This window comes from Pongo pygmaeus, chromosome 5 (assembly GCF_028885625.2).
Source record: "Pongo pygmaeus isolate AG05252 chromosome 5, NHGRI_mPonPyg2-v2.0_pri, whole genome shotgun sequence".
Classification (NCBI taxonomy): Eukaryota; Metazoa; Chordata; class Mammalia; order Primates; family Hominidae; genus Pongo; species Pongo pygmaeus.
In genome coordinates, this window is record NC_072378.2 from 129,463,191 (window position 1) to 129,491,088 (window position 27,898).

Consider the following 27,898-nt stretch of genomic DNA (forward strand, 5'->3'; position numbering starts at 1 on the left):
CTTTAAGATTCCTTCCATTTCTGGGCCAGGGATCTAGGTTGTGGGTCTCCACAGCACTTCTGACCCTATTTGAAGGAATATGTACAGTATTGCCAGGTGTTGTCATAGCACCAAGGCTGGTGGGTTCAAATATCCTTAAGCCTCAAAGTAGAAATTTTAAAAAGTGGGAGGGGTGGAAATGCTGAATGAAAAACCACCTTTCAGGTACTTGCATAGTTTCTTTCTTTTTCCCTCTGCATTACAAATACATATGCAATACTTTTTCAAGTCGTTTTTTCCAAAAGCAACAATAAATTACTAGTGAAGTAAAAAATATGGAACTGAAAGTCCAACTGTTTGATTAAGTGTATGTTATAACCGTTGTATGACTTTGAGTGAATTTCTATTTTTAAGAAAGTGGTATTTGGAACCACAATTTTTTTAAAAGCATAGGTTCAATGAAAACAGATTATTATAGAATACCTCAGGAACTCCTAGAAACATCAAGGAAAAAAATAAACAATGGAAGCCTATGTGAGTACATATAATATGTCTAATGATATTCTTAATGCTCAGGTTTTTTTCTAAATCTTTGTAGTTTTTTTTGTTGTTGTTGTTTTTTAATTTCCAAAAGTGAACACGACCAGGAACATGAAAGAGAAAAGAAGCTGATACATATTTTTTTTTAATTAATGATGACCGTGTGTTTTCTCTAAGATACAAGATATGAGTGGCTGGTATCTGACTGACCTTTCTGGCCGCATTCGAGTGGCTCCCCAGCAGGACGGCTTGGACTCACCTCAGCAGATCAGCATCAGTAACGCGGAGGCCCGGCAAGCCCTGCCGCACAGCTACTACTGGAGCGCGCCGGCTCCCTATCTGGGAAACAAAGTAAGTCCACGCTTGCTTCCCGCTATTCTGCTTTAACTGACTGATCGTGAGAATGGGTTTTAGTTGGTAATTCTTTTAAAGAAAGACAAAATCAAATACACACTGAATTGGATTGCCAGAACCAGCTAAATCACATTGAGTTGGGCGTTTCTTCCATGTTGCACAAGACCTTAGCGAGCCACGGCATCCTTAATATGCAACTTTGTATAGTTGATGTTCAGTGTAAACCTTTTGAATGGGCAAATAAATTAATGAAGTCTCTAGGGTATTTTCGTAAAGCAAATTATAGCTATTGGAAGAAACTGTGTTGTGTTTATGTGAAAAGAGCTGTTTTCTGGAGTTGTCTGTGGTGGGATACTTACTGAAGTTTTTCTCATCGGTTTCTATTTCATTTCAAAACTGATACTCAAGAGATTTACTTTTCCTTCTACCTGATATGAATGTTAATTGGAAAAGAAATGTATTACATAACTAATTAAATGCTTGCCATGAGGCTTATGTAAACAACATATTTGCTGGAGCTCAGACAGAAACTACCCTAAAAGTGCCAGATTGGAAGCACATGTTTGTTTTAAAGCCCACACATATGTAAAAACATACACAGATAAACAAATGTAGCAGCCTCAGAAATACAGGCTTATTTTTTTCTGTTGTGGATTACATCTATCTAGATAGATATCCTGGGGTTTAGAATTGTATTTTATCTTGCCTAATACTGAAAATACGGAACTGAAAGTCCAACTGTTTGATTAAGTGTATGTTATAACCGTTGTATGATGGTGAAACAAAATTTGGTGACTTTTTTATAAAAGTGAATACTTGCTTGTTCTGTGAAAGTTAATACCTTCTCAGCTGATAGTTAAAATACCTGATCACACCAGAAGGTGTGATGGGAAAATCCTTTCCTAAATTGATACTGTTTAAGCCTAGTTTACACCTAACAAAATACAGCATTATTTATGAAGAAATCATCATTGATTAAGCAAATAAAAGTACATTTATAGTCAGAGGTTTTCTTGCATGACATGTGAGTAATGAAATAGAAAAACTTAGTATCTCATATGCTACTCAGTGAATGGGAACTGGTGGTGTTGGCTGTTGAAACATTTTTAACTCATGGCCAGTTTCTTATATTTAATAGACCTCTGAATGCTATTACAAAAAATGTGTAAATGTCTAAAACACATTTTCAATGAACAGGTATTTTAAGAGACAGGGTATGTTGCATAAAATTCAATAGCTGTAATAAAAATCTAATTAAACTTTTATTTGCAAGGCCCTTTACAGCAAGAAGTCATTTTATCCTATTCTATTTAGGAAACTCTGGTATTCCCAAAAGAACAAAATAGCACATAAGACTTGAATTTCTACTGCTTAAAATTGCCAAAAAAAATATAAAAATGTACTGTCAATTTTAAAAAAAAAAAAAACTACTCTGAGGAGCTCCAAGAAGAGCCTTAGGTCAAAATTGGATGAATTTCAGAGGCCTTATTTCTTATATGATGGCAACACTTACTCAAAGTAGCTTATAATAGAAATATTCTTTACCAGATTTTCCATCCTTTCTTCTTTGGTCATATGCCTTTTTTTTTCTTTTGGCTGACAATCAAACTGACAGAAGGAAAGCAAGCAAATGGAATATTCGATAGAATCAGAACAAAAAATCTGGACATCCCATTAGTAGTTGTTGGTTCCCGAAGATAACTTCCCTTATCCTGGCTGAAATGTTTCTTTCTCATAACCCACAATGAAGTTCTTCATATTCCCCTACCGATCATTTTCACATCAAAACACTGTTCTTGCCTGTGCTGCCGTTTCCATTCAGTGAACAAAATAACAGTAACAGGATGTGCAAATTGTTTGAATACGGAGGACATTTTTAATGTAACGTGGAAGCCCTTGGTGGTTTACTGTCAGGCATCTCAGTATGAATGAAACAATTTGCCTTAATAACTGAACCATATAAATTTTTGATACTACAATAATACTGCAAGCTCTCAGAAATTACCACAGTACATCTTAACTGTCATGTCACATCACGTAAATTATAGTCATGATGACATGCTTAGCTTGGTTGATTTAATATCTTGCTAAGGAAATGGAAAATTGTAGGGCCTTGTTGCTAAATTCAATAAAGCTACTTTTCTAAATCGTTGAGGCTAAATTCTTTATCAGTAATTGCTGTTCGAATCAGAATCATTGCCAGAATCTGACAGAAATAGCGTATCAAGGTACAAGTGCATCTGCTTAAATATTGAATTTTATTTACATCCATGACCAGGAGTCTATGGTACATAATCCTTCCTCTGCTTTTTTAGTGTTATTTCCTAATTGGAAAAAAATTATGAGATGCTATTAGCTTTTCCTAAATATTTATATACAGACTTTCAAACATTTTCCAAGTTGCTTGGTTATAAGGCTTCTTCTAACAGAAGGGAGATATGCTGTGCATGTTCTCTTATAATGGAGATGCCACATGCCGTTATTCTTTTTTTAGGAGCCTAATCCCAAATAATAAAAGTGTGCTCACATGGGACACACTTTTGCTAACATGGATGTCCGCCTGGTTGTAATAAAACTCAAGAAAACTAGCCAATCTAGCAAAGGAGTGCTTTGTATCCTGTGAAACATTTTTCACATTTTTACTCTTTTGGAATAATGAAGTATAAGTAAGTGATTGTAAGTGTATGTGTGGATAATGGATGAGGCCTAGAAAAACTTAGCACGTTTTTATACTTTCTATTTTTGAAATTCCCACAATCTCAGCTAGGAATTATTCCTCAATTTTTTTCCCCTATGTACCAGTGAATATTTGGCACAACTGGCAGAATCAAGTGTTAATTTTCCCGCCTCGTTCTCGATAGTCAAAGAGAATTAAATCAGGCACCCACAGGGCTATCCTAGGTGCATTTAGTTTTCAAAATGCTTGGCAAATGTTAATGCTTGGTTTTAAGGCATTTGTTTAAGCAACTAGGCAGCAGTGGAAAGAGCTAGAGGACAAAGAATCCTGCTGGTTTGCTGCAGGCTACAGCTATTCAGAAACAGTTTGGGAATTTCAGAGTTGGGATAATTTACTGCCCTAGTAAACTAAGTGCTACTGGAACATTGCAACAGTCATTTGCTTAAGGTTGCCCTAGTGGTCTGAAATAGTTAATGCAGCTTCCAAAAGCAATTCTCTTTGCATCTGTAAAGTTCTGAGAGAAGCTAGCTTGGCTTGTCTGCTGTTCCTGCATTACCATTAAGGTTTGAAATTCTGTCTCTGAATATTATTAAATTAATCTTATGTGATTTGTTCTTTACCAAAACATGCTTATTTTCTACAGCATTATGCTGTCTTTCTGTTTCTAGCTTAGAGAAGCCTTTAAATTTGTTCATGTAGTTGCCAAGAATACCTATAGTCTAGTTTAAGATGCGCATTAGGAGAGTCTGCTGACATAATAGCATCTGGCTTCTAAAAGTAATCTCTGGTAAACTCTTTTGTTGTTCTTGCTTGACTTTCAGTTCTACTTCACGGATCTCAAATTAAAGCTGTAGATTTGAAGGAGGAAATTGATATTTGAGATTTGTAGGACAGGGTAGATCTCATCACATAAAAGAAGCTCAACAAATACCTTGTAATTGATGCTACATGCTTAACACAAACAAACAAAACTCTAAGAAATTGTTTTTTTTAGGTTGCTCAGAAATGCCCATTGAGTTGGATTTGTGGGAGATGAAAGATGAATTCTGTCTTGCTTTACAAAATAATTAAAAACTCGCTAACAAATATGTTCCACTCTCCTTTGAGTGGCATATTTTGTATTTGTGACTTCTTTGCTCCATAGTCCTCAAAATTATTCAAAAGTGGAGTTCAAACCCCTCCTCGTCATCCATAACTTCCTCCTATTTAAATCTTGGATTAAATGGGTTAGTTAAGAAGATCATTATGCAAGTGAAGAATGGCATGGCTATAAAAGTAAATAGGATAAATCAACTGTGGTTGATTCTTTATTCCATAAATCAGACCCCATCAAGACTAACTTGGCAATGGAGTAGAACCAGGAAGAAGGTTTGCTGCCTAGAATAAACTGAATGAATTTGTAAACCAAAAATAAAATTCTAAGCCCCCTGACTGAACGGACCCCCTTCTTGGCCAAGGAAATCCCAAAGAAACCTAAAGAAACCTGAACATCATGGGAAGGGACGATTACACATTCCTCATTATACCCTGCTCCCTTTGGAGTTTAGACACAACAGACCAACAGTAACATTAAAACAGAGATTTTAAAACTGACTAGACAGATGCTTTACAGCAACAAGATACCAAATTCCAACCTCACTCTGGTATAGCATAACATAACAGACAGCAGGCCCTAAAAGAAATCAAAGTATTTTATACCAAAATATATTTCTTTGACATATTCTGAAATGACCTTGCAAAGCTGTCTCTTGGGGAAATTTGCATTCTATAGAGAATCTCCTTCCCTTACTAAGTCTTTTCTGGAGAGTCAGATACCTTTTAAGGTCTGGTAAGAGACATTCACCATCAGCCTGCTACTTTAGCCTACTACCTTGAGGCTTCATCTACATGACAAGGACCATGGCTTCCACAACCCACCCTCTTAACTCAAGCTGACTTCAACTGTTCGGGCAGAATTTTACTCTTTCGACCAATTGTCAGTCAGAAAATCTTTGAATCCATCAATAACTTGGAAGCCCCCACCTTACTTCAAGATGTCCTACCTTTCTGGACCGAACCAATGTATAACTTAGTACTGGCGTATGACTTTGCCTGCAACTTTCGTCTCCCTAGAATATATAAAGCCAAGCTGTAACCCAATCATCTTGGGCACATATTCTCAGGACCTCCTAAGGCTGTGTCACAGGCCATGGTCTTTAACCTTGCCAAATAAATTGATTTAGACCTGTCTCTGATACTTTTTGGTTTACAAATTGTTAAGGATAAATGAGAAAATAAGTATTAAAAAACAAAAAACATCAAGGACTTGATTTATTTCCCATAGCTATGATAGAATCTGCTGTGTAAAAGTAGCACAAATGCAGGAGCTCAAGGTCAAACATAGAAACCTCTGTCTTACATATCCCTGTCATAACATTCTCTTGACATTTTTCCTAATTAAATTTATAAAGCATTAGTTTTAATGTTAAAAATTGTTATATAAAAAGCATTTTAATATTCACATGCGTTCTGTCTACAGTGTTTTACATTTTGTTTATAATTTGTCAATTGAACGAATACTAGATAGGAGAATGTTCCATTTAATAAAAACTCGTGAGAAAAATAAAATAGCTTACTTAACAGTAATTTCAATATGAGTTGGTTTGTGATGTGGTTGGCAACAAAACTTACATAATCTAGGGCTACATTGGCAGGAATTTACTGGTCAGGACAAAGGAGGTAGTGTTTATACAGATTCTGCACAAAACACATGTCACCTAATATTATTATTTAATATTATTAAACATTATTAATATTTAGCTTACTTGTGAATTTCTCTTTTTATCTTTGTTAATATACATGACCCAAGCCATCAGCTAATAAACCAAGAAATCCAAATTAGGAAGAAATAGAGCCAGGATTACAATCCAGATGTGTCTATAGCCTCTTCTAGTTAAGCATTTTTTCAATCAGTTAAGTTTATTAGTTCTTGAAAGGCACTGATCTTTGGAATAGAGATGTTGAAGCAACTTATTCAAAAGAAAGGGAACAACAAAGATATGAATTTATATAAATACAAATGAATGAGATGAATAACAAATGTCAATAGAGAGGACACAAATCCAACAAGTTTTTTAAATGGTTTCAAAGCTCTGGCAAGATTAATCAAGCAAAAAGTGGGTAAAACACACATAAACAATTTTAGAAATGTAAAAATGAGCATAACTGCAATTACTTCAAAAATGAACAAATAAGGAAGTATCAGAAAATAAATTAAGAATATTATGAAAATTTACACACAATAAATTAGAATACAATTTAGAAAAAGGAATATCCTTCTAGGAAAATGCAACTTACTAAAACTGACTCAAAGAAAAAAAGTCTATAATGTCAGATAAACATTAAAGTAATTGAATCAGCAGTCAAATAAACCTGCCAATGAAGTTAACTCCAAGCCTATTTATTTGCAAGTAATATCAATCAAAATTCAAAATTTTTTTAAAGTGCAAAATTATACAAACTTTCCAGAGAATAGAACAATTGGGACCTACTCCTCAAATAATTTTATGTGGCGTGATATAAAATCTTGACAAGAGGACTATGAAGAAGAAAACCCCTACCCAAAGTCACTCATGAATATAGATGAAAATATCCTAAAATAAAACATTAACAACCCAAATCCATCAGTTTATAAAAATAGTCAGGCTAAATTGGCAAAGTGGATTTTATCATCAGTGTTTAAGGTTACTTTAAAATTAGAAAACCAGTTTAAGTAATTCACCATATTGACTGATTAAAAGAGAAAAATATCAATTATCTCAATAGATACAGAAAAAGAAATGGGTAAAATTAAACATTCTTCATGTCTGAAAAATTTTGAAAACTAGAATTGGAAAAGCACTTTAACTGATGAAGGCTATCTACATAAAAATCAATAGCAAATATCTTATTTAATATAAAATGTTTAAAGTATTGTTTAAGATCACAAACATGAAACAATTCTATGACGACTCCCATTTAACATTGTTCTAGAAGATGTGGACAGTGCAGTAGATAGGAAATAAAATATATAGGGATCAGAAAGGAAGAAATAAAACTCACTTATGGATGATATACTTATCTGCTTGTAAAATCAAAAGAATCTACAAATTCTTAATCAGTGAGTCAATAAGGAGACTATATGCAAAATTAATATACAAAAGTCAATCATGTTTCTTTATATCGACAACAATTTTCAAAAAAATTTTTAAGAGGCCATGTATAATAGCAATAAATATAAATAGAACCAAGGATTAAATTTGTATGGAAAAGACAATGGCCAAGAATAATCAAAAGAAATTATAGGTGGGGCATGATGGCTCACGTATGTAATCCCAGCACTTTGGGAGGCCAAGGCAGGTGGATGACCTGAGGTCGGAAGTTCGAGACCACCCTGGCCAACATGGCAAAACCCTGTCTCTACTAAAAATACAAAAATTAGACAGGTGTGGTGACAAGTGCCTGTAATCACAGCTACTCGGGAGGCTGATGCAAGAGAATTGCTTGGACCCAGGAGGCAGGGGCTGCAGTGAGCCAAGATTGGGTCACTGCACTCCAGCCTGGGGCATACAGCGAGACTCTCCAAAAATATATATATATACACACACACATATATATATATGTATACACATGTGTATATATATGTGTATACATGTATATATACGTATATATATACATGTATACACATATACATGTGTATATATACGTATATACGTATATATATACATGTATACACATATACATGTGTATATATGTGTATGTACACATATACATGTATATATATGTGTGTATATAGATATATATATAGAGAGAGAGAGAGAGAGCAATTCTAAAGGAAAGAAGTGGGGCTTTCTGGAAAGTGATTAGGTCATGAGGGTTCTAATCTCCATGAATGGAATTAATGCCCTTATAAAAATCTTATCTGATATAAAGAGTTAGGACTTACTTTAAAAGATATAATGATTAAGGCAAAATGCTATTAGTGTGAAAATAAACCAATGGATCTGAAAAAATAGCCCATAGACATCACATACATAGATGAATACTTAATTTTTATTGAAATAGACATTGTAGATCAATGACAATGGGATAGACCCTATACAGTAAATGGTCTGGTACCACTGATTATCTAGAGAAAAAAAATAAAATTTCTGCATCCTTACTCCACATTATACATAAAAATAAACTCCCCTTGAAACAAATCATAAATTTTCAAAAATTATGCTAAAGACAAACCTTTATAAAGACAGCACATTGGGATTTCTGCTCCTGACCGTAATTGAATAATAGTATCTAGATTTCCTTATCTACCTTAAACAACAAGAAAACCTGAGGGGGAAAAATGTGGAACAACAGTTTTTAGACACTGTTCCACAGATAGCATAAAACTGTGATCTCTGAAAAAGAGAAACAAATGCGGTGAGGTTTACAATTGCCCCAAGATTATTGCCTGGGGACAGTCTCCAGGGTGAAGTGCATTAATATATTGAGAAAAATGCCAAACACAGCCTGGCCTTGCCAAATTGAAAGACAGAGGTTAGGGTTGGTGGAGGCCAAGGCAGCTAGCATTTGTGAGGCAGCATACGAGGGAAGAGGAACCTGACCTGCACAGAGAGAGAGAGACGAGGAGAGAGCTGCAGATATCTGTAAAGAGAAACCAGAGTACTGAGTTGCAAATATGTGAGAGAAAACTACTAAGGCTAATGAAAGAATCACTAAAAAGTAGTAAAAGAAACAATTCCTGAGCTGATACAGGGCTGGTAATAGTTTATTTTCCTAACACCCAAAGTGGAATGTCTTCATAAGAGGGATTAAATTAGCTCCAAACTACAAGCTACTCTAGGTTCACCCCAACAAATCTTGAAAACAAGCCTTAAAAAAAGTCAACTTATTCCAAATAAATTAACTGCATGCCAGAACAAAGTCCAATACTATTTAATTACAACAAAATCCAGCACTCAACAATGTAAAATTCATGATATTTGGCATCAAATCAAAAATTACCAGGTACATAAACAAGGAGAGCATATAAGCCACAACCAGGAGGAAAATCAATCAATGGAAACAGAACTCCAAATGGCAAGAAAATCATGTCAAGACATATCAGAATCAAATTATTAAAAAGATAATTGGAAAATTGTAAAAGCAATCAGAAAAAACTAACATGGCCAGGCGCGGTGGCTCATGCCTGTAATCCCACCACTTTGGGAGGCCAAGGCAGGTGGATCACGAGGTCAGGAGTTCAAGACCAGCCTGGCCAATATGGTGAAACCCCATCTCTACTAAAAATACAAAAATTAGCTGGGCATGGTGGTGCACACCTGTATTCCCAGCTGCTCGGGAGGCTGAGGCAGGAGAATCACTTGAACCTGGGAGGCGGTGGTTGCAGTGAGCCAAGATCACACCACCGCACTCCAGCCTAAGCAACAGAGTGAGACTCTGTCTCAAAAAAAGAAAGAAAAGAAAAGAAAAAAACACAACAGGTGCAGAGGAAAAAGATAAGGAAGAATAGTCTCTTGTCAGACACTATATGCTATGGTCCAAATGTTGGTGTCCCCCTAAAACTTATATGCTGGAACCTAATGCCTAATGTGATAGTATTTAGAGGTGGGGCTTTTGGGGAAGTAATTAAGTCATGAGGGCTCTAATCTCCATGAATGGGATTAATGCCCTTACAAAAGAGGTTGAGGATGCTGCCTTGCCCTTTCCTTTACGTGAAGGGGCAGCAAGGAGGTACCACCTTGGAAGCAGAGAGCAAGCCCTCATCAGACATCAAATCTGCTGATGCCTGGATCTTGGATTTCCCAGTCTCCAGCACCGTGAGCAATGTATTTTTAGTGCTTAAAAACTACCTAGTCTGTGTTATTTTGTTGTAGCAGCCTGAATGGACCAGGACACTTTGCAAGCCAGAGTACAATACAGAGATATGTTAAAGTATTAGGAAAAAACAACACAAGCAATCAAACAAACAAAACAAATACTATCAGTCTATAATTCTTTACCAGGCAAAAATATCTTCCAAAACTGAAGAAAAAACAAAGATTGTTTCAGAGACATAGAAGTTGAAAGAATGTATCACAGACTTATGTACACAAGAAGAAATGTAGAAAGTTCTTCAGGCAAAAGAAAAATGATAGCAGATGGAAATTTACTCCAAATAGAAATTAAGTGTATCAAAAAGGTGAATAGCAACGCTTTGTCACCAGTGCTAGCTATCACAAGACCTCTAGCCAGTCATGTTTTTAGCTGTAGGGCCTAACACCATGGTTGAGGAATGGATACCTAAATATACAAACTTAAAGTGGAACTTCAAATACTTCCTGTATAAAATTTTCTCTCTGAAGTTATAAAAAGAAAGACTGGGTTGTAAGAAGAGTATAAAAAAGGCTTGCTTCTCCAGCTCTCATTTCTCATTTCAAACCTAAAGAAAGAAAACCAGCACCAATTTGAAAGTGTTTCAATCAACTCTGAATGTAAAACTTCACGTTGTTTTCTGTAGCTTTTCAGTAACTTCTTACACTCATGTTCTATGTGCGGCTCAGTGGGGAACTATCTGGATCCAGTGGGTTGTTGGTTCTGACACACTAGCCTACGTGCATATGGGGCAACCCCCAACATGCTGGCCGCTGCCACTTGCAATAGATCAGACCCACCTCTTGTGGTTGAGTGAGGCAGTATTATGCCAATTCTAAACCTGGCATTTTGTTTACTGTTGTTGAGTGTTGTTGGTAGTGGGAGAAGAAAATGGGTCACAGACAGTGTGAAGACACAAGGAGAAGACAGCCATCTGCAAGCTAAGGAGAGAGGGCTGCAACAGCTTAATTCCTTGTAGTGTTCATAAAGAACCAATCCTGCTGACAGCTTGATCTCACACTAGCAAAATAATACATGACTTTTTTTCCTCCTTCATTTCCATGAGAATTGGGTGATAGTTATTATTCATATAAGCAGATAACCTGATTCTCTTATTTTTGTGGTTACCTTTGATTAGTGTTTTGGTCTTTATGCGTTTCACAGACCTGATTCAAATGCTGGATCTCTGCTTTATTAGCTTTGTGATCTTGGACATATCCCTTAATCTAGTTGAGCCAGACTCTCATTATCTGCAAAATGAGGGTTCTAGTACCCCTCAGAATTGTACAAAGCTCTCGAAAATGTCCTTAGCACACAGAAGCTGTCCAATAAATGCCAATTGCTTTATGAATTTCTGTAGTTGTATGCTGCAGTAATTTATTTTGGAGCTCATCCTTATATCAGTAAAAGACATTTGTTAAAAAACGCTTTGTCACCTGTCTGACATAGCATCTGGTGGTAGTAAGGATAAGACATCATTAAAAATAAAAATGGACAATCAGAGAGAGTTAATTTTAGCAAGTAAATAGATTATATGCCTTTAATGGCAGCTTTGCAGCAAAGTGCAAAACATAAATAAATCAGTTAACCAGCTTTGTGAAATACCCACAGAGCATTTTAGACTTTATTTTGAAGGTGCCAAATTAGAGCTAACATGCATCACTTCATGTCTTCCCAAGAAAATTACGTGATAAATATCTAACTATCTCTGCTTCACTGACAACCTAGCAGTGAAAGGGATTTGAGGTTTGTGCCCATCAGTAACTAATTAGAGAAGTAAATGTTATAACTAGTCAGTATTCTGTGGCTACAATGTGGCAAGTTAAAATAAGATCCTTAAGATGGGCACTAACGCAATATGACTAGTATCCTAATGAAAAAAAAAAAGGACAATTTGGAGATAAACACACAGACAGGATAAACACTATGTGAACATGATGATGGCCATTCACAAGCGAAAGAGAGAGGCCTGGAGCAGATTCTTCTTAGCCCTCAGAGGGAACTAACCCTGCCGGTACCTTGATTTCAGACTTGTAGCCTCTAGAACTGTGAAACAATACATTTCTGTTGTATAAGCCACCCAGTCTGTGGTATTTTATTATGGCAGCCCTAGCAAACCAATACAAATCATAAAACATCAATTATTTTTAAAATCTCATAATTTTCATTCTTGTTATATATATATAAAACAAATAAAAGGTGAATCTCTCTAATGTAGAAAGAAGTTAAAGAAATTGATAACAGAAAGGCCAGCAGTCCAACAGAAATGAATGAGCAGTTTATAGAGAAGGAAATTTAAATGGTTCTTAAATGTATGAAACAGTACTCAACCTGACTCACAGTATGCTAAATACACTGAGAAATCATTGTCTTCTAACATATAGGAAAGTCAACCAAATGAATACCACATGCCATTCCTGTGGCTTCTTCAGGAACAAAGGTCCTCATAAATTGGTAGTGGGAATATACATTGATGCAATCCAAAAAAAAATCCGAAGTTATAGCCGGGCGGGGTGGCTCATGCCTGTAATCCCAGCACTTTGGGAGGCTAAGGCAGATGGATCACAATGTCAGGAGATGGAGACCATCCTGGTTAACACGGTGAAACCCCGTCTCTACTAAAAAAAAAATGCAAAAAATTGGCTGGGCCTAGTGGCATGTGCCTGTAGTCGCAGCTACTTGAGAGGCTGAGGCAGGAGAATTGCTTGAATCCAGGAGGCAGAGGTTGCAGTGAGCAGAGATCACGCCACTGCACTCCAGCCTGGGTGACAGAGCAAGAGATTCCATCTCAAAAAAAAGAAAAAAGAAAAAAAATCCAAAGTTATAAATGCACATAGTCTTACATACTTCTGAGAATTTATTCTGTAAGTATATATATGTATATATACACACACACGTGTGAAATGACATATATGCAAAGTGATTCATTCCAGAAATGTGTGTGATAGTCACCACAAAGCTGTCAATCACTGAGAGACTGATTAAATGAGTTTTGGTACGCTCGTGCCATCAAACATTATAAAATTATTTAAAAAAGGAAGGAAGATTTTTGTATAATAATATGGAATGATCCAAGGTATATTTTAAATAAATTAAACTTAGGAGGCCAGGTGCACTGGCTCACGCCTGTAATCCCAACACTTTTGGTGGTTGAGACAGGCGGATCACTGGAGGCCAGGAGTTCAAGACCAGCCTGGCCAACATGGTGAAACCCCACTCTACTAAAAATACAAAAATTAGTGGGTGTGGTGGCGTATGCATGTAGTCCCCACTACCAGGGAGGCTGAGGCATGAGAATCACCTGAACCCGGGAGGCGGAGATTGCAGTGAGCCGAAATTGTGCCACTGCATTCCAGCCTGGGTGACAGAGTGAGACTCCATCTCAAAAAAAAAAAGAAAGGAAAAGAAAAAAAGGAAGGGAAGGGAAGGGAAGAGAAGAGAAGGGAAGGGAAGGGAAGAGAAAGGAGGAAGGAAGGAAGGAAGGAAGGATGGAAGGAAGGAAGGAAGGACAGAAGGAAGGAAGGAAGGGAGGAAGGAAATTAAACCTAGGAACAAAGTAGTTTATCTATCTAATCTATATGTATGACTACTATTTGTCTTTTAAAGTGGAGAAACGAATATGTCCTTGTAATTATAAGGTGACTTAGCTACTTAGAGTCACATCTAGCATTTGCATCAAGGTGAGTTTGTCTCAAAAGCTCTGTTCTAGTGCCCTACTCAAGAACAGATATTGTCAAATTTGTAAAAGATATTTTAACTAGAACACACTTGATTTTTATTGCTGATTTAATCTATTACAAACTATTGCTTTTCTATTCTAAGCTATTGTAAAAATTATTGCTTTAATATGATCACTTAATAAGAATTAAGTGCCCCAATCCTATCTGCTAAAAATTGTTTGGCATGTTTAATTGATCACAAGGATTTGAATAGCACTCTTATCTTTCCAAGTATCTTCAAAAAATTCTTATTTTCAGCAGGGCGTGTTGAGGAAACATGAAGCTTTCATTTTTTATTCCTGATGTCTTCTCATCACTTCCAACAGTAGCCACTGAGTCAAAGAAGGTGCTCTCTGTCCTTACTTTTTCTAAAGCTCTCCCTCTATATTAGCCGTGTCTGAGATTGCAGGCAGCTAAAATCCAACATTTGGCACACTGAAAAAGGGGCTATGTGATAGGGCCTCAAACTGAAATGTGATGAATTATTAAACAGGTAGTTTGTTGGGTGATTGAAAATTACCTGCGAAAGAGTGCCTATCTCCTTGAGGCACGTCGAAAGCTAACGAAATTGAGCCAATTAGACTGACTGTCTCTTCAATGAATTGTGACCTATCAATGGTAATAGCTTATTATGATGATAAATGAACCCATCTCTCAAACTGAAGCCTGAGTACACACTTCAGCAGTTTCCTTGAATCATGAGGCCATTACCTCTCAATTTCAGATCGACAGCAGTGACAGCCACAGGAGCAGAGAGCATGGATGACTAGACACAGATGATTGTTTTACTCAGATGAATATATCTACAGCTATTTCCAAAGAAACAGGCCCTTCTTTTGCATTGTGTATTCGTATCTGAAATAGTTACCATATGACGTTTCCTTCATTAGGAAGAGAACCTCTCCCTGGCTGTAGCATTCTGAAATAACTGGATTTTGAAGGTCTTTTTTTTTCTTCACTTTTTGTTTATTGTTTACAATGTTTTAATTTCTCATTCTTGTGTGTAATAACTCAACTCCTGGCTGAGTAAAATTTCAGAATAAAAATATTGTTTTATAGTAAAGATGCTTGTAATATCAAAAGTGTGTTTTTAAAAAATTAATTTCATCCTATTACATTTCACATTTTATATTTGATGTGGGTTGGAGGAGACCCTTAGAGATTATTTTTTCTTTGTAGAGAAGTTTTGTAGAGATCAATAGTGTAAGAATCATACAAGTGTAGTTTTGTTTCCTTTTAATTTTTAAAAATTTTTGAAAATTCTTTAAGTAGTTACTGAAATTTGGTGAGTTCCATGTGCTGCTATATTGATATATTTTGTTTTAGAAGAATTAGGAGCAAAAAGGTTATTTTTTATAATGAAATACAATCTTCTAGTTCCTAATAAGTATCAGACACCTGTTAGCTGCCAACTTCCCAAAAATACCCCTGAAAAAAAAAAAAACTGTTGGTGAAGAAAGTTCATGAAGTTATTACAGTAAAGAAGAACATCACCTTGATATTCTTAGTGATGTCTCAGAAGGTGAGGGTCAGGGGAAGATATTTACAGGCTTTAGGGAAAAGGCTGGGTGATTTCAAGGCAAATCTTGCATGAGAGGGAACTGGGTGGGATTCTGCAGGGTTTATTATATAATAGTTTTGGATTTGTCACCGGAGTGAACAAACATTGAAGAACATGTTTTGAGTCTATAAGGAAGTTAGCTTAGATGGATCACAGAGCAGACAAGATTTTCTTGGAGATTGCTCACAGCATTCTTAAAATAGGGGGTGGAAATTTTTCTTACTCCCAGCATTATTTAGCACAGGAAAGGAAATTGTGTTAGCGTTACAAGAAATTGTGTTTGCTTTAGTTCTTACAGACATATATTTACTTAATCTTCTGTGCCACTGTTTCCTAATGTATAAAATGAAAATAATATTAATACCTACTTTATAGTGTTATTTTGAGGGTTAAATGAATTAACACATATGCAGTACTCAAGATGGTGTCTGAAAATGATAAGCATTTGGTATTAGCTATTATTATTAACTCCAACTGGGCTTAATTTGAGGTCAGGCATTATTTTGTTGAAATTTTAGAAAGGCTCCCCTCACACATAAACAGACAGAAAGAGAGAGAGGAAGAAAGAAGAAAAGAGAGAGATAGAGAGAGGCAGAAAGAGAAAAAGAAAGAAAGAAAGAGAGAGAGAAAGAAAAGGAAGAAAAAGAAAGAAAGAAACAAAGAAAGAAGGAAAGAAAGAAAGAAAGAAGAAGGAAAGAGGAGAGGGAGAAAGAAAGAAAGAGAAAGAAAGAAGAAAGAAGGAAAGAAGAGAGGGAGAAAGAAAGAAAGAAGAGAGGGAGAAAGAAAGAAAGAAAGAGAAAGAAAGAAGAAGGAAGGAAAGAAGAGAGGGAGAGAGAAAGAAAGAAAAGAAAGGAAGGAAGGAAGGAAAAGGGAGGGAGGGAGGGAAGGAGGGACGGAGGGAGGAAGGAAGGAAGAGGAAGCAGGGAGGGAAAGGAAAGGAAAAAAAATGGAGAGAATAAAGAAATAAATACAGCAGGAAAGGAAAAAGAATAGGAAGAATTTGCTCATATATGTTTAATTTTTAGGATATTTGGATATACAAAGTAACTGACTATCAGGACCTGTCTTAGAGATGATCTGGTAGGACAGTAAATGGCTTTTCTTTCCAGTTTTCATCTGGGGCTGGGTTTGAAGTGATCATCAGCCTCAGTGTTCTGGAAATAAGTCATTTATAATGAAATGGAACTGGAAATAACCCACAGACAAAAAGCTTTGCAAGCCATTGAAGTTCCCCTAGGCCATTTACTGCCTTAAGCTTGTTTTTACTCATACTGCAGGAAGAAAAGAGTGAGTAGGGAGGTGGTGTTCTTATGTCACATAATTTTAAATTAAGATGTGATGGTTTTATATAAAAGTAAAAATGCTTTATTTTGCTTTTTTTGTTCAAGACAAGTACAGGGATAAAATGTAAATATGTTAATATCTAATCTTAAGTCTGCTCTTGATCCGAAACTCTTTTGAAACTTTACCTAGAAAATGATAGAGCAATTTAACGTGTCTCACGATCTAGCAGAGATTTGGAGGGTGATGGATAGAATAAGGGCTTAACGCGAGAAATAATTTCTGTTATACCAAGCTCATGAGCTTTATGCATGGTGAAAGATATTTAGGCTAAAGAAAATGTTAACTATGCAGGGAACGAAACTCGTGACAGCTTGATCCCATAAGACTCAGCAAGGATGAGGTTTGACTCTGCATCCCTGACTTACGTAGTACAGTATGTTTATTTAAAGGAGATAAGCCAGGTTAAGGGGTTCAGCAAAACTGTTAAATTAACTCCTTTAAAAATCTAGTTATTGCTATGAAAGTCTCTCAAGTGCGGTGCTCAGGCTTTTTTGCATCAGTCATCTGGAGTCTTTATTTAAAATGTTTATTATTGGCCGGGCGTGGTGGCTCACGCCTGTAATCCCAGCACTTTGGGAGGCTGAGGCGGGCGGATCACGAGGTCAGGAGATCGAGACCATCCTGGCTAAAGCGATGAAACCCCATCTCTACTAAAAATACAAAAAAATTAGCCAGGCAGGGTAGCGGGCACCTGTAATCCCAGCTATTCGGGAGACTGAGGCAGGAGAATGACGTGAAGCCGGGAGGCGGAGCTTGCAGTGAGCCGTGATCGCGCCACTGCACTCCAGCCCAGGCGACAGAGCAAGACTGTGTCTCAAAAAAAAAAAAAAAAAAAAAATGTTTACTATTGACCCTTACTCTGGATTCACTTACCCAGAAGATCTGGGGAAATCTACGTTTTTAATCAGCTCCCCAAGTGATTCTTCACCCATAAGAATTTGGGGTGGCGCTCTTTTATGACTACTTTTTAAATTACTGATGATTAATTATCTGCAGATAGTTCCCTAGACTTTGACTTTCTAAGACTTTAAAAAAACAAACAAACAAAAAAACCTGCAGTATGCTTTTAGTCTGAATTCAGGGATTGACTTTCTTATCCAATAGTCTATCCTGTACAAGGGAACCCTAAAATAACCTCTTCTTAGCCACCACTAAAGACTATGTAAATACAATTTTATTTATCAGTCTCATTAGAAACCGAGCCACGCATGTTCATGCACACACACACACACCACACCAACCACACATTTACACTGGAATAAAATGAATCTTAGAAAGCAGCTATTTTTTTAAAAACAGGAAGTCTAACATGTACTGCCATTAACATTTGGAATGAGAGAGAAAGGAGACTTGGCAGAACCAGAATATTGCGTGAGGATTGGAGATAGCTTCAGATTCTAGAAGAGTTTCTAGCTCTTCCTGAATATGTGTTAACAGTTTCGCTGTTTGAGTTCTGCTACCCACTAGCCAGGTATAAACACAGGTAAGACCCTTAACTTCACAGGGCCTGTTGGGAAGAGGTTATAATTTTTTAGCAACAGAAACTGTTTTTCAAACAAAATCCTAATTAGAACACCCAAAAACAAACAAAATAAAGGATTCAAATGGGTGACATGGCCAGTCCTGGTTACAGTATGAGACAGATGCCGGTTACAGTGGCAACAGAACAGATGCTGGCTACAGTGGTTGACAGAGTTCATTTTGGTTCAAGCAGAAGGTAGGGCTGGTGCTTGTTACAGTGGCCAGTAGGGCTGGTTTCTGGTTATAGCACATGGCAGAGTTAGGAGCTCTACCTACATTATGTCCTCATGGCCCCATCTGTGGTTTCCCCATAAGAAAACTACCTTTTGGGGAAACATGTTATGAATACAAACAGATCAGATGAATTAGAAGGTCTCCTGCAGATTTAAAATTTTATGAATATAATGTCAAATATAATCTTACACTCAGTTGACTACTAATAATAAATAACCCTACAAAATATGGTAAAGTGACTCCATGACAACAATTGAAAAGAAAATAATTGCACTCAGCTGAGCTATTGTCCATATCTAGATGCACTGATGATACACAAACCCAGCCACAGAAAATGTGGAATGTGTCAGAGCAAAGCAACTAGAATGATTCAAGACACCGAACAGCCAGTGTTCAAGCTACGTAATTTCTTACCTATATTACAGGAAAAAACCATGTAACTTTTTTTCTACCTCCAACCTCCCTCCTCTGAAATGTTATTCACATACCTGGTGGAGAAGAATCTTTATAAAACTCAAATTTGATTACCTTAGTCCTCTGTTTAAAATTTCAGTGTTTTTCAATGAAAGCTCAGAGACCATTGTGGACTTGTAACTCCCTTGCAGCTCAGAAGGGACCTGTGGTCCAGTAATTAAAATGCCCGTGGTAAGTGTTCAGTGCTCTCTCATGCTTTTCTTCTCCCAATGTCCCTTCAGTACAGGATTTCTTTCTACCATTTTCCTGAGTAATTACCTTCTAGTCATCATTCAAAAAGCATTTAAGCGTTGAATTCTATAGGAAATGTTTCTGATCACCCTATCCCCCAGCTCTGGCTGAGTTAGGCCTTCTCTGCACAATTCCCATGAAACCACCTACCACCCAGCAGGCAGAAATATCCCTCTTTGACTTTCTCACTAAACTGCAAATTCCTGGTGAGTGGCAACTGGATTCTCTTCTTCTTCTAACCTCTAGAACCTAGCAGATTGCTTTGGAGACCTTAGGAACTTAATAATTCTTTGTTGAGTGAATAAAGGGATGCTTTTTGTGGACAGCAGTTATTTCTGTTTCCACAAAAGATAAACAAGAGAAAATACAAGTAAAATTATCCTAAATTTTAAAAAATTTGAAACTTAGAAAAAGCGTTGGATTTAAGTTCCTCTGTCTGGATTTCCGAAATATTTTTTAAAAATTGTTTCCGGGATCATTTAAGGCCACATCTGTTCAGAACCAAGGCGAGGACCGAAATAGTATGCCAAATTCTTTTCCAGTCCTCAAATTTTATGAGCCTGAGTTGCATTGTGTGGGTAAAAGTCTTGTGCTCTGTGGATCAGGAGGAAGTTAGATCTTTTGGATATTTACATAGAAACAAAGAATTTGAAGACTGGAAAGAACTTGAGCAGGACTCTATTAAATGTGTTTTGTGTGAGATGCTTTTCACCCTGTGTTCTTGTGGTTCCTCCATGCTAGGGGCAGGAGGTAGGATGGAGCAGATAGGGAGTCTCTTTTCCTCTTAAAACAGATGTTTTTTTAAAATCAGTTTTATATGTTGAGAGTCCATGGAATGGAATGTGGAAACTGAGACCCTGAAAGATTAAGTCACTTGAACAAAGATATACAGCTTCTCCAGAGACCAGGCAGACATTAGGTTTATGATTCCTGACTTCCACTGCAGATCTCTTACCATTTTTCTATGCAAGACATAAAAAAAGAATCAGCTATTTACTTTCTAGTCAAGGTGGTTTAAATTAAGCCACTTGTTTTCAAACATCGATTTCGGGTTCATGCCATCAAATTAAAAAATTCGCTTAACTGAGTTTAATTTGCTTTCACTTAGGAAGCAGCTGCCTTTCAAGATAATAAAATAAACAGATACAATAATATTTGGTCAGCTGTGGCTTTTAATTTAAATGTTTGATTTAATGTTGTTTAGTTTGCTGGATTCCAAAATATTCTCTGCAAGAGAAGCATACACATTCTAAAGCATTTCAAATGTTTATTATGATGTCCTAGAGGTGGCTGTCTTTCTGTTGCTGTGCATACCCTGAGCAGACTTAATATTGCTTTGGAAGCACATGTTTTCTGATAGACATATTACTCTCATAATCTAAAATTTTTCAGAAGTGACAAAAGTGGGGTTGGCCATTTTCTTCTTCACTGTCTCCATGATTTTGCGTTTTCAAAGATGTCATGTAGTTAGAATCATACAATGTGTTATCTTTTCAGGTTGGCTTCTTTCACTTAGCAATATGCCTGTAAGGTTCCTCCATGTCTTTTCTTGCCTTGACAATTCATTTCTTTTTAGCTCTGAATGCTATTTTGTTGTCTGGATATAACCACAGTTGAATTATCCATTTACCTCCTGAAAAACATCCTGCTTGCTACCATGTTCTGGCAATATGAATCAAGCTGCTATAAACACTTGTGTGATAAGTCTTGTGTGGATATAAATATTCAACTTATTTGGCTAAATACCAAAGAGTGCAATTGCTGGATCATATGGTCAGAGTATGCTGGTTTTGTAATGAACCGCCAAACTATCTTCCAATATGGTTGTATAATTTTGCATTCTCACCAGCAATGAATGAGAGTTCCTGTTTCTCCACGTTCTCACCAGCATTTGATATTGTCAATGTTTTAGATATCAGCTATTCTAATAGGTATGTAGTGGTATATCATTGTTGTTTTAATTTGAAATTCTCTAATGATGTAAGATGATGAGCATCTTTTCATGTGCTTATTTTCCATCTGTATATAAGCTTTGCTGAGATATCTGTTCAGATTTTTTCCAATTTTTAAATTGGGTCATTTATTTTCTTGTTGAGATTTAAGAGTTCTTTGTATGTTTTGGACCATATCAGGTATATCTTTTGCAAATATTTTCTTGCAAATGGTAGTTTCTCTTCTTATTCTCTTCACAGTGTCTTTCATAGAGAAGATGATTTTTAATTTTAATAAAATCTAAAATGAATTTTTATTTCATGGATCTTGACTTTAGTGTTATATATAAAGAGTTACTGCAAACTCAGGGTTATTTAGATTTTCTTCTATGTTATCTTCCAAGAGTCATAGTTTTGCATTTTATATGATCCATTTTGAGGTCTATGATCCATTTTATGTTAATTTTTGTGAGGGTCTGTATCTGGATTTATGTATTTTTCCACAAGTTATCTCAATCAATTTTCTGTTGCTATAACAGAATACCTGAGACTGGGTAATTTATAAAGGAGAGAGTTCTATTTAGCTTGTGATCCTGGGAGCTTGACTATGAGATCCACGTTAGGACAGGTGCATTTGATCAAGTTCTGGTGAGAGTCTTGTGCTGCATCTTAACATGGTGGACAAGTGGAAGAAAAAGTGGGCATGTGCAAAATGACCAAACACAAGACGGAGCCTTCCTTTTTAACAACCCAACCTCGAGGTAGCTAATCCAGTCCTACAAGACCAAGAACTCACTCTAAGAAAGGTATTAATTCCTTTTTAAAAACCTAGTCACCTCTCCAAGGCACCAACTCTCAACATCATCCCATTAGGAACCAAGCCTCACTATGGATTTTGATTGGGACAAACCATGTTCTAACTATAACACAAATGATGTCCAGTTTTTCTAGTGCTATTTGTTGAAAACACTTTCCTTTCTTCATTGAATTCCCTTTGCTCCTTTGTGAAAGATCAGATGGCCATATTCATGTGGGTGTATTTCTGGGCTTGCTATTCTGTTCCATTGATCTAAGTGTCTTTTTTCTCACCAGTACTATATTGTCTTGATTACTATAATTTTATACTAAGTCTTGAAGTTGGGTAGTGTTAGCTTTACAAGTTTGTTCAATATTATTTAACGTTGTGTTGGCTGTTCTTGGTCTTTCCTCTCCATATGAATTTTAGAATCAGTGTGTTGATATCCAAAAAATAACTTGCTGGGATTTTGACTGGGATTACCTTGAATCTACACAAATTGGGAAGAACTGACATCCCACCTTGAGTCTTCCTATTTATGGACATGGAATACCTCTCCATTTATTTAATTTTTCTTTGATTTCTTTCATTGGAGTTTTATAGTTTTCCTCATATAGATTTTGTACATAATTTGTTAGATTTATATTGAAGTGTTTTGTGGGGCATGCTAGTATAAATGGTCTTGTGTTTTTAACTTCACATTCCAATTTTCTTTGCTAATATATAGGAAAGCAATTGACTTTTATACCACCTTTTTCTTCAGACAGATGGAATCAAGTGACTTAGAAATTGGCTTTGTTGCTCTGCCCGAGTATCTTGAAAATTCTCATCTTCCTTCTGAGAACCATTACCTACATATCTCAAGGTTATAGATAAAATGCTACCTACAAAATCCTTGTAATGCTTATGGTCTAAAACACTAAATAAGGCCTTAAGAGATTATTCAAAATCAGAGTTGTTGATTCCCAGTAGATTCATAAAGGGCTATGTTATGTTAGCCACAATTCTAATCCAATATCAAAGCTTCTGACTTCCACTCCCCTATATCTAGGGAGGTTTCCCTCAACAGTTAAAAAATAACTGCAGATACTGCTTTGCCATTCCATGCCACAAAAATGCATTTCTGAAGGATGCTGCAGAGAGACATATATTTCTTAAGTCCAGCTCATATCTATTTCTCAAGGCTGTGTGATATCATGGAAAGAACGATTCAGTCAAATAAATATTTATTTATTTATCAGTCAAATAAATCTGATTTAATTTTTTAGAACTTAACATTTAGCAGCTGTGAGATCTTACAGAAATTTCTTCACCTTGTATCCTTTTTCACTTTATCTATAAAATGGAGAGTGTAAATACTACTTCTTAGAGTTATCATGATTCTTTAATCTAATAACACATGAGACACTGGATATGTAATAGGAACTGAATAATTCTTAACCCCCTTGCTTTCCCTTGACATTTCCAGAAAATAAAACTTGATTGAGTATCTAAGATTATATGATAGAGCCCACTAGACTAAGTGAATCTGAGGGAAGAAGTATTTGTCACTTTCCTTCTCTTCTTTGGTTTTTAAAAAGTATCATTAGAAATAGAATCAGTAACTATAAACAAATTTCTGCATACTGATCCAGTATTAACAGAGAAAATAATGGTTGACTGTACCTTACTGTGCAAGGCAAAAATGAGCTCAAGATATTATCAAAGTCATGAATCAGAAAGAAAATTTCATTTTACAAATGATGGATAGCCACAAAACAACTAGGACATATAATCTCTGATTACACAACTACAGTCTATAGCTACATTCTGCAGATTAAACACCACTGTAGAGATGGAAACTTTATTGTTTATATTTTATGAAAACTGTTCTCTTTTGTTTTTATGTCAGTTTGAGAGTAGAAGAATATCCTGGAGGGCAAAACATGCCTTTCATACATTAGAGCTGCCTAGAGTATAGTCTGGCACATTATATAAATATTAAATAATTCCTATGATTAAACTGATGTTCTTTGGAATGAGGATGGAGACACATAGTAATCTGAATTGCCTTAAGCTAGTTTTGCAATAAGTAGATTTTTACTATTCTAGAATATGTAATGAATGAATCATGCTATGTTACAAGTAAGTATTAATTAATGGTTGAAATACAAAAACATCTTCCTTGAATTATATGATAATCTACATCACAGTGAAAGGAATTTATCATGATAAATGCTAGTCAATGTTGAATCACAGAGGGCTATATGAGATCCATTTTCATTCTTAAAGAAAATTATTGTATCTTTTTGTTAATATGGTGAATATTAACTCAGTAAATAATAAAGAAAACTAATATGAAGTGCAATTTGTAACATTCTATTTATGATGCATGATTTTTGTTGCACAATTAGAAAATACTTAAGTTCTTGAGAATAGTTGGAAGGGATTGTAATGATCAGAAACACATATTATACCTAAACGTGTATTAGGACCTTGTTTTAAAAATTAGATCTTGGAGCAAGAAGGTAAGCTGTATAATTACGTTCTTAGAATACAGGGTTGGGCGTGGGGGCTCATGCCTGTAATCCCAGCATTTTGGGAGGCTGAGGCGGGTGGATCACGAGGTCAGAAGATCAAGACCATCCTGGCCAACATGACGAAACCCTGTCTCTACTAAAAATACAAAAATTAGCTGGGTATGGTGGTGTGTGCCTGTAATCCCAGCTACTCGGGAGGCTGAGGCGGGAGAATCGCTTGAACCCAGGAGGTGGAGGTTGCAGTGGGCTGAGATTGTGCCACTGCACTCCAGCCTGGTGACAGAGCGAGACTCTATCTCAAAAAAATAATAATAATAATAATACAGGTAAATACGAGGAGTGTGTTTTGAATACAAAATATCTACTTTTAGAATCTCAAACTCATGAGTTACTTTCTTCCATATATAAGTCCCAACATGTTTTCTAAAATCAGTCTATGTCTATTAGATGTGTAATTATATTAATTATGTAAACGCACATGAATACCAAATTATTTGGTTAATCTTCGAATTTCTTTTAGCAATTATATACTCTCCTCCAGGTTAGATTGAGCTTTCCCTTCAACTCAGAGAAATCAGTGTCAACAGGCTACCTTCTATAAGACTACCAGAGAGCTACGCATTACTCTGTACAAAGGATATTTCTCCTATAAATGTTCCCACAGTGCTTTCAATAGAGAAAATCTGTTATCATGTTGTCAGTAAATTCAAATATTTTCTCTTTTGGAATACTCTGTTCCTATTAAAACAAGAGCTGTTTCCTTCTTTGAAACAAGATATTTAGATTTATCTGGTTAAGCTATCCTATCTTAAACCATAAGACCTTTTTGAATACTTTACATAGAGAAAAATGAAAAAAATTAAACAAATGTCACAGTTGCTGGGAACCCCAGGATATAATCTACTGTGGATTGTCATTCATAGACAAAGACACCTCCTATTTATAGGCTTGGGACAGTTCAGCTTCTCCAACTTGAAGAGAGTTTTGAAGATCAAATACAAATGTGTCTCGTGAAGTTTCGAAAAACGTTTCTCAAAGTCCTTTGAGAAAAATAAACTTGGGCCAGTAGCCAATAATTTGTATTCCAGGCTTTTAAAAAAACTTCAAATACAGAAACATCAGATTTTCATTGCCATAGGGGTCATGACATATTTTAACATAAGTGCAGAAACTATCTGTAATGAATCAAAACTTAAACCAGATGACATTAAGACCAGCTTTGCTATTACCACAGATGGCATCACAATTAACTTTTAATATATCAAAAATGTGAGTGTACTCATATATTATCAGTCATTTAATCATGATATTCCAACATTAACATCTTAGTGTATTGTGAAAATGATTCATTTGTACAATATTTTTCCTCTTCTAGACTTTTAATTTCTTGAATGAAGGCACAGTATTTTACTCATCTTGTGGTGACCCTCCCTGTACATGTTGCCTGAGACATAATAACTATTCAAAAATGTTTACAGTATTCAATGAAATTATATAAATCTTGGTTTAAAAAGTTTGATATACAACGAAACATACTTGGGCAAATTATAAAGCTGTTCCTGAAAATGAGCTAATACATATTTAGTTGTTAAAATTCTGAGGGGAAAATGTAAATTAGATGTGAACTGCCTCTACAATGTAAAATAGCAGTAGGCTGTAAGTTAAAATATTGGTTTTTCTCATTTTTCAGTAACATTCATTTAATACCTGATACAATTCTGTACTTTCTGAAAATTGACTATAATGAAGAAATCCTGGCCATTATAAAATTGTCATCCACTCATAGGTAGAATAAATGAGAGAATTATGGTGATCTAAATATAGAAAGCATTTAAATTGGAGAACAGATGAAATTGTGCTTCTAAAACATTTCAATGTTGTTCATTTTCTATATGTTATATTGAAAAAAGTAATACGGAAATGTAATGTTTTCATTTGCAGACGCTTAAATTTAGATACATGTTTAATACTGTAATCATTTTGATCAAACAGCAGCTATTATTTATTATCCAATATTTGTATGTAAAACCGGAAACTTTCATCTACCTTAATGATGGTATTGTGATAAAAGTACCCATGTATCACCAAGACTTGCCAATTCTTTTTATTCCTTAAAGAAGGTCAATTTGCTGGTTTGTATAAGTTTGAGTTAAGACACTGTAATAATGTCCTGCAGTATATATGTCAAAACACATGGGTCAAAAAGATACTCTAAGATAGCAGTCTCCAAGAACCCAGGAAGTATATGATCCATAGGAGTGTACATATTTTATTTTCTTTAAAAAATAAGACCATTAAAAAAAGTTCATCGTATGGATTGACTCTGGCCTGCTCCCTGGTGGAGTACCAGCTCAAGATGTTTTGAGGAAAAAATTTGCATTTACCAAATGTGAGGATTTATAATGGTGATTTCACTTGTTCATTGATTTAGACATATGAAATATTATATTTTTTGCACAACTAAGTTGGCTTTCAGATTATATGACATATTTTTAACTAAATGAAGCTTTGCTGAATAAATACATGAGTTAATATATTCCTTCAAAAAACTTATAGTGAAATAATATTAACTATACAAAGATAGGCAATGAACAAAAAAACACTAGTGCTTACCACTGCTCTTGGTAAGAGCTTTCCTTCAGGCACAAAATGAGATAAAAGTAATGACAAGGTAAAACTGGATGAAAAGTTGGTCAACAAGTGAGGAGTTAACTGCCTTGCAAAAGCAGTTTTTATTATACAGAAACCATTTTGAAAGCAGTTATTCAGAAAGTTTCTCTCAGTATATGATTTGTAGCTCAAATTATTGTTGGTCTATCAATCACAAATACTATTTTCTGCATAATGAAGCTAGAAAATAGAATTATCTAACCTATTTTTAAAGTCTTCTAAACATGAAGTTTCAGTGAGCTTTGAAGCTTTTTGTTAAATATGTTAAAATGTCATACTTTCCAAATAGTTTCCAATTATAACAAATTAGCATCAGAAAATTTATTAGCCAAATTTCACCAAGAACCTAATTTGTGAGAGAATTGAAAAATGAGTACCATAATTTAGTATGCTCAGCCACTGATGTAATTCTTATAATGGGACCTGTGTATTTTTTGTCTGTGCTGTATCTCTTTTCAGCTGTGAAAACCATTATTAC

The 27,898-nt window shown here is 35.6% G+C and overlaps 1 protein-coding gene across 2 annotated transcripts in view; it reads left to right on the forward strand.

Annotated features, from left to right (window-relative positions):
* Nucleotides 1-27,898, forward strand: part of LAMA2 (laminin subunit alpha 2) — a 648,749-nt gene that overhangs the window by 308,422 nt on the left and 312,429 nt on the right. For both annotated transcript variants that reach the window (XM_054490395.2, XM_054490396.2), the window contains exon 12: nucleotides 697-870. In XM_054490395.2, coding sequence (XP_054346370.2) covers nucleotides 697-870 — 174 coding nt within the window. The remainder of the gene's footprint in view (nucleotides 1-696; nucleotides 871-27,898) is intronic.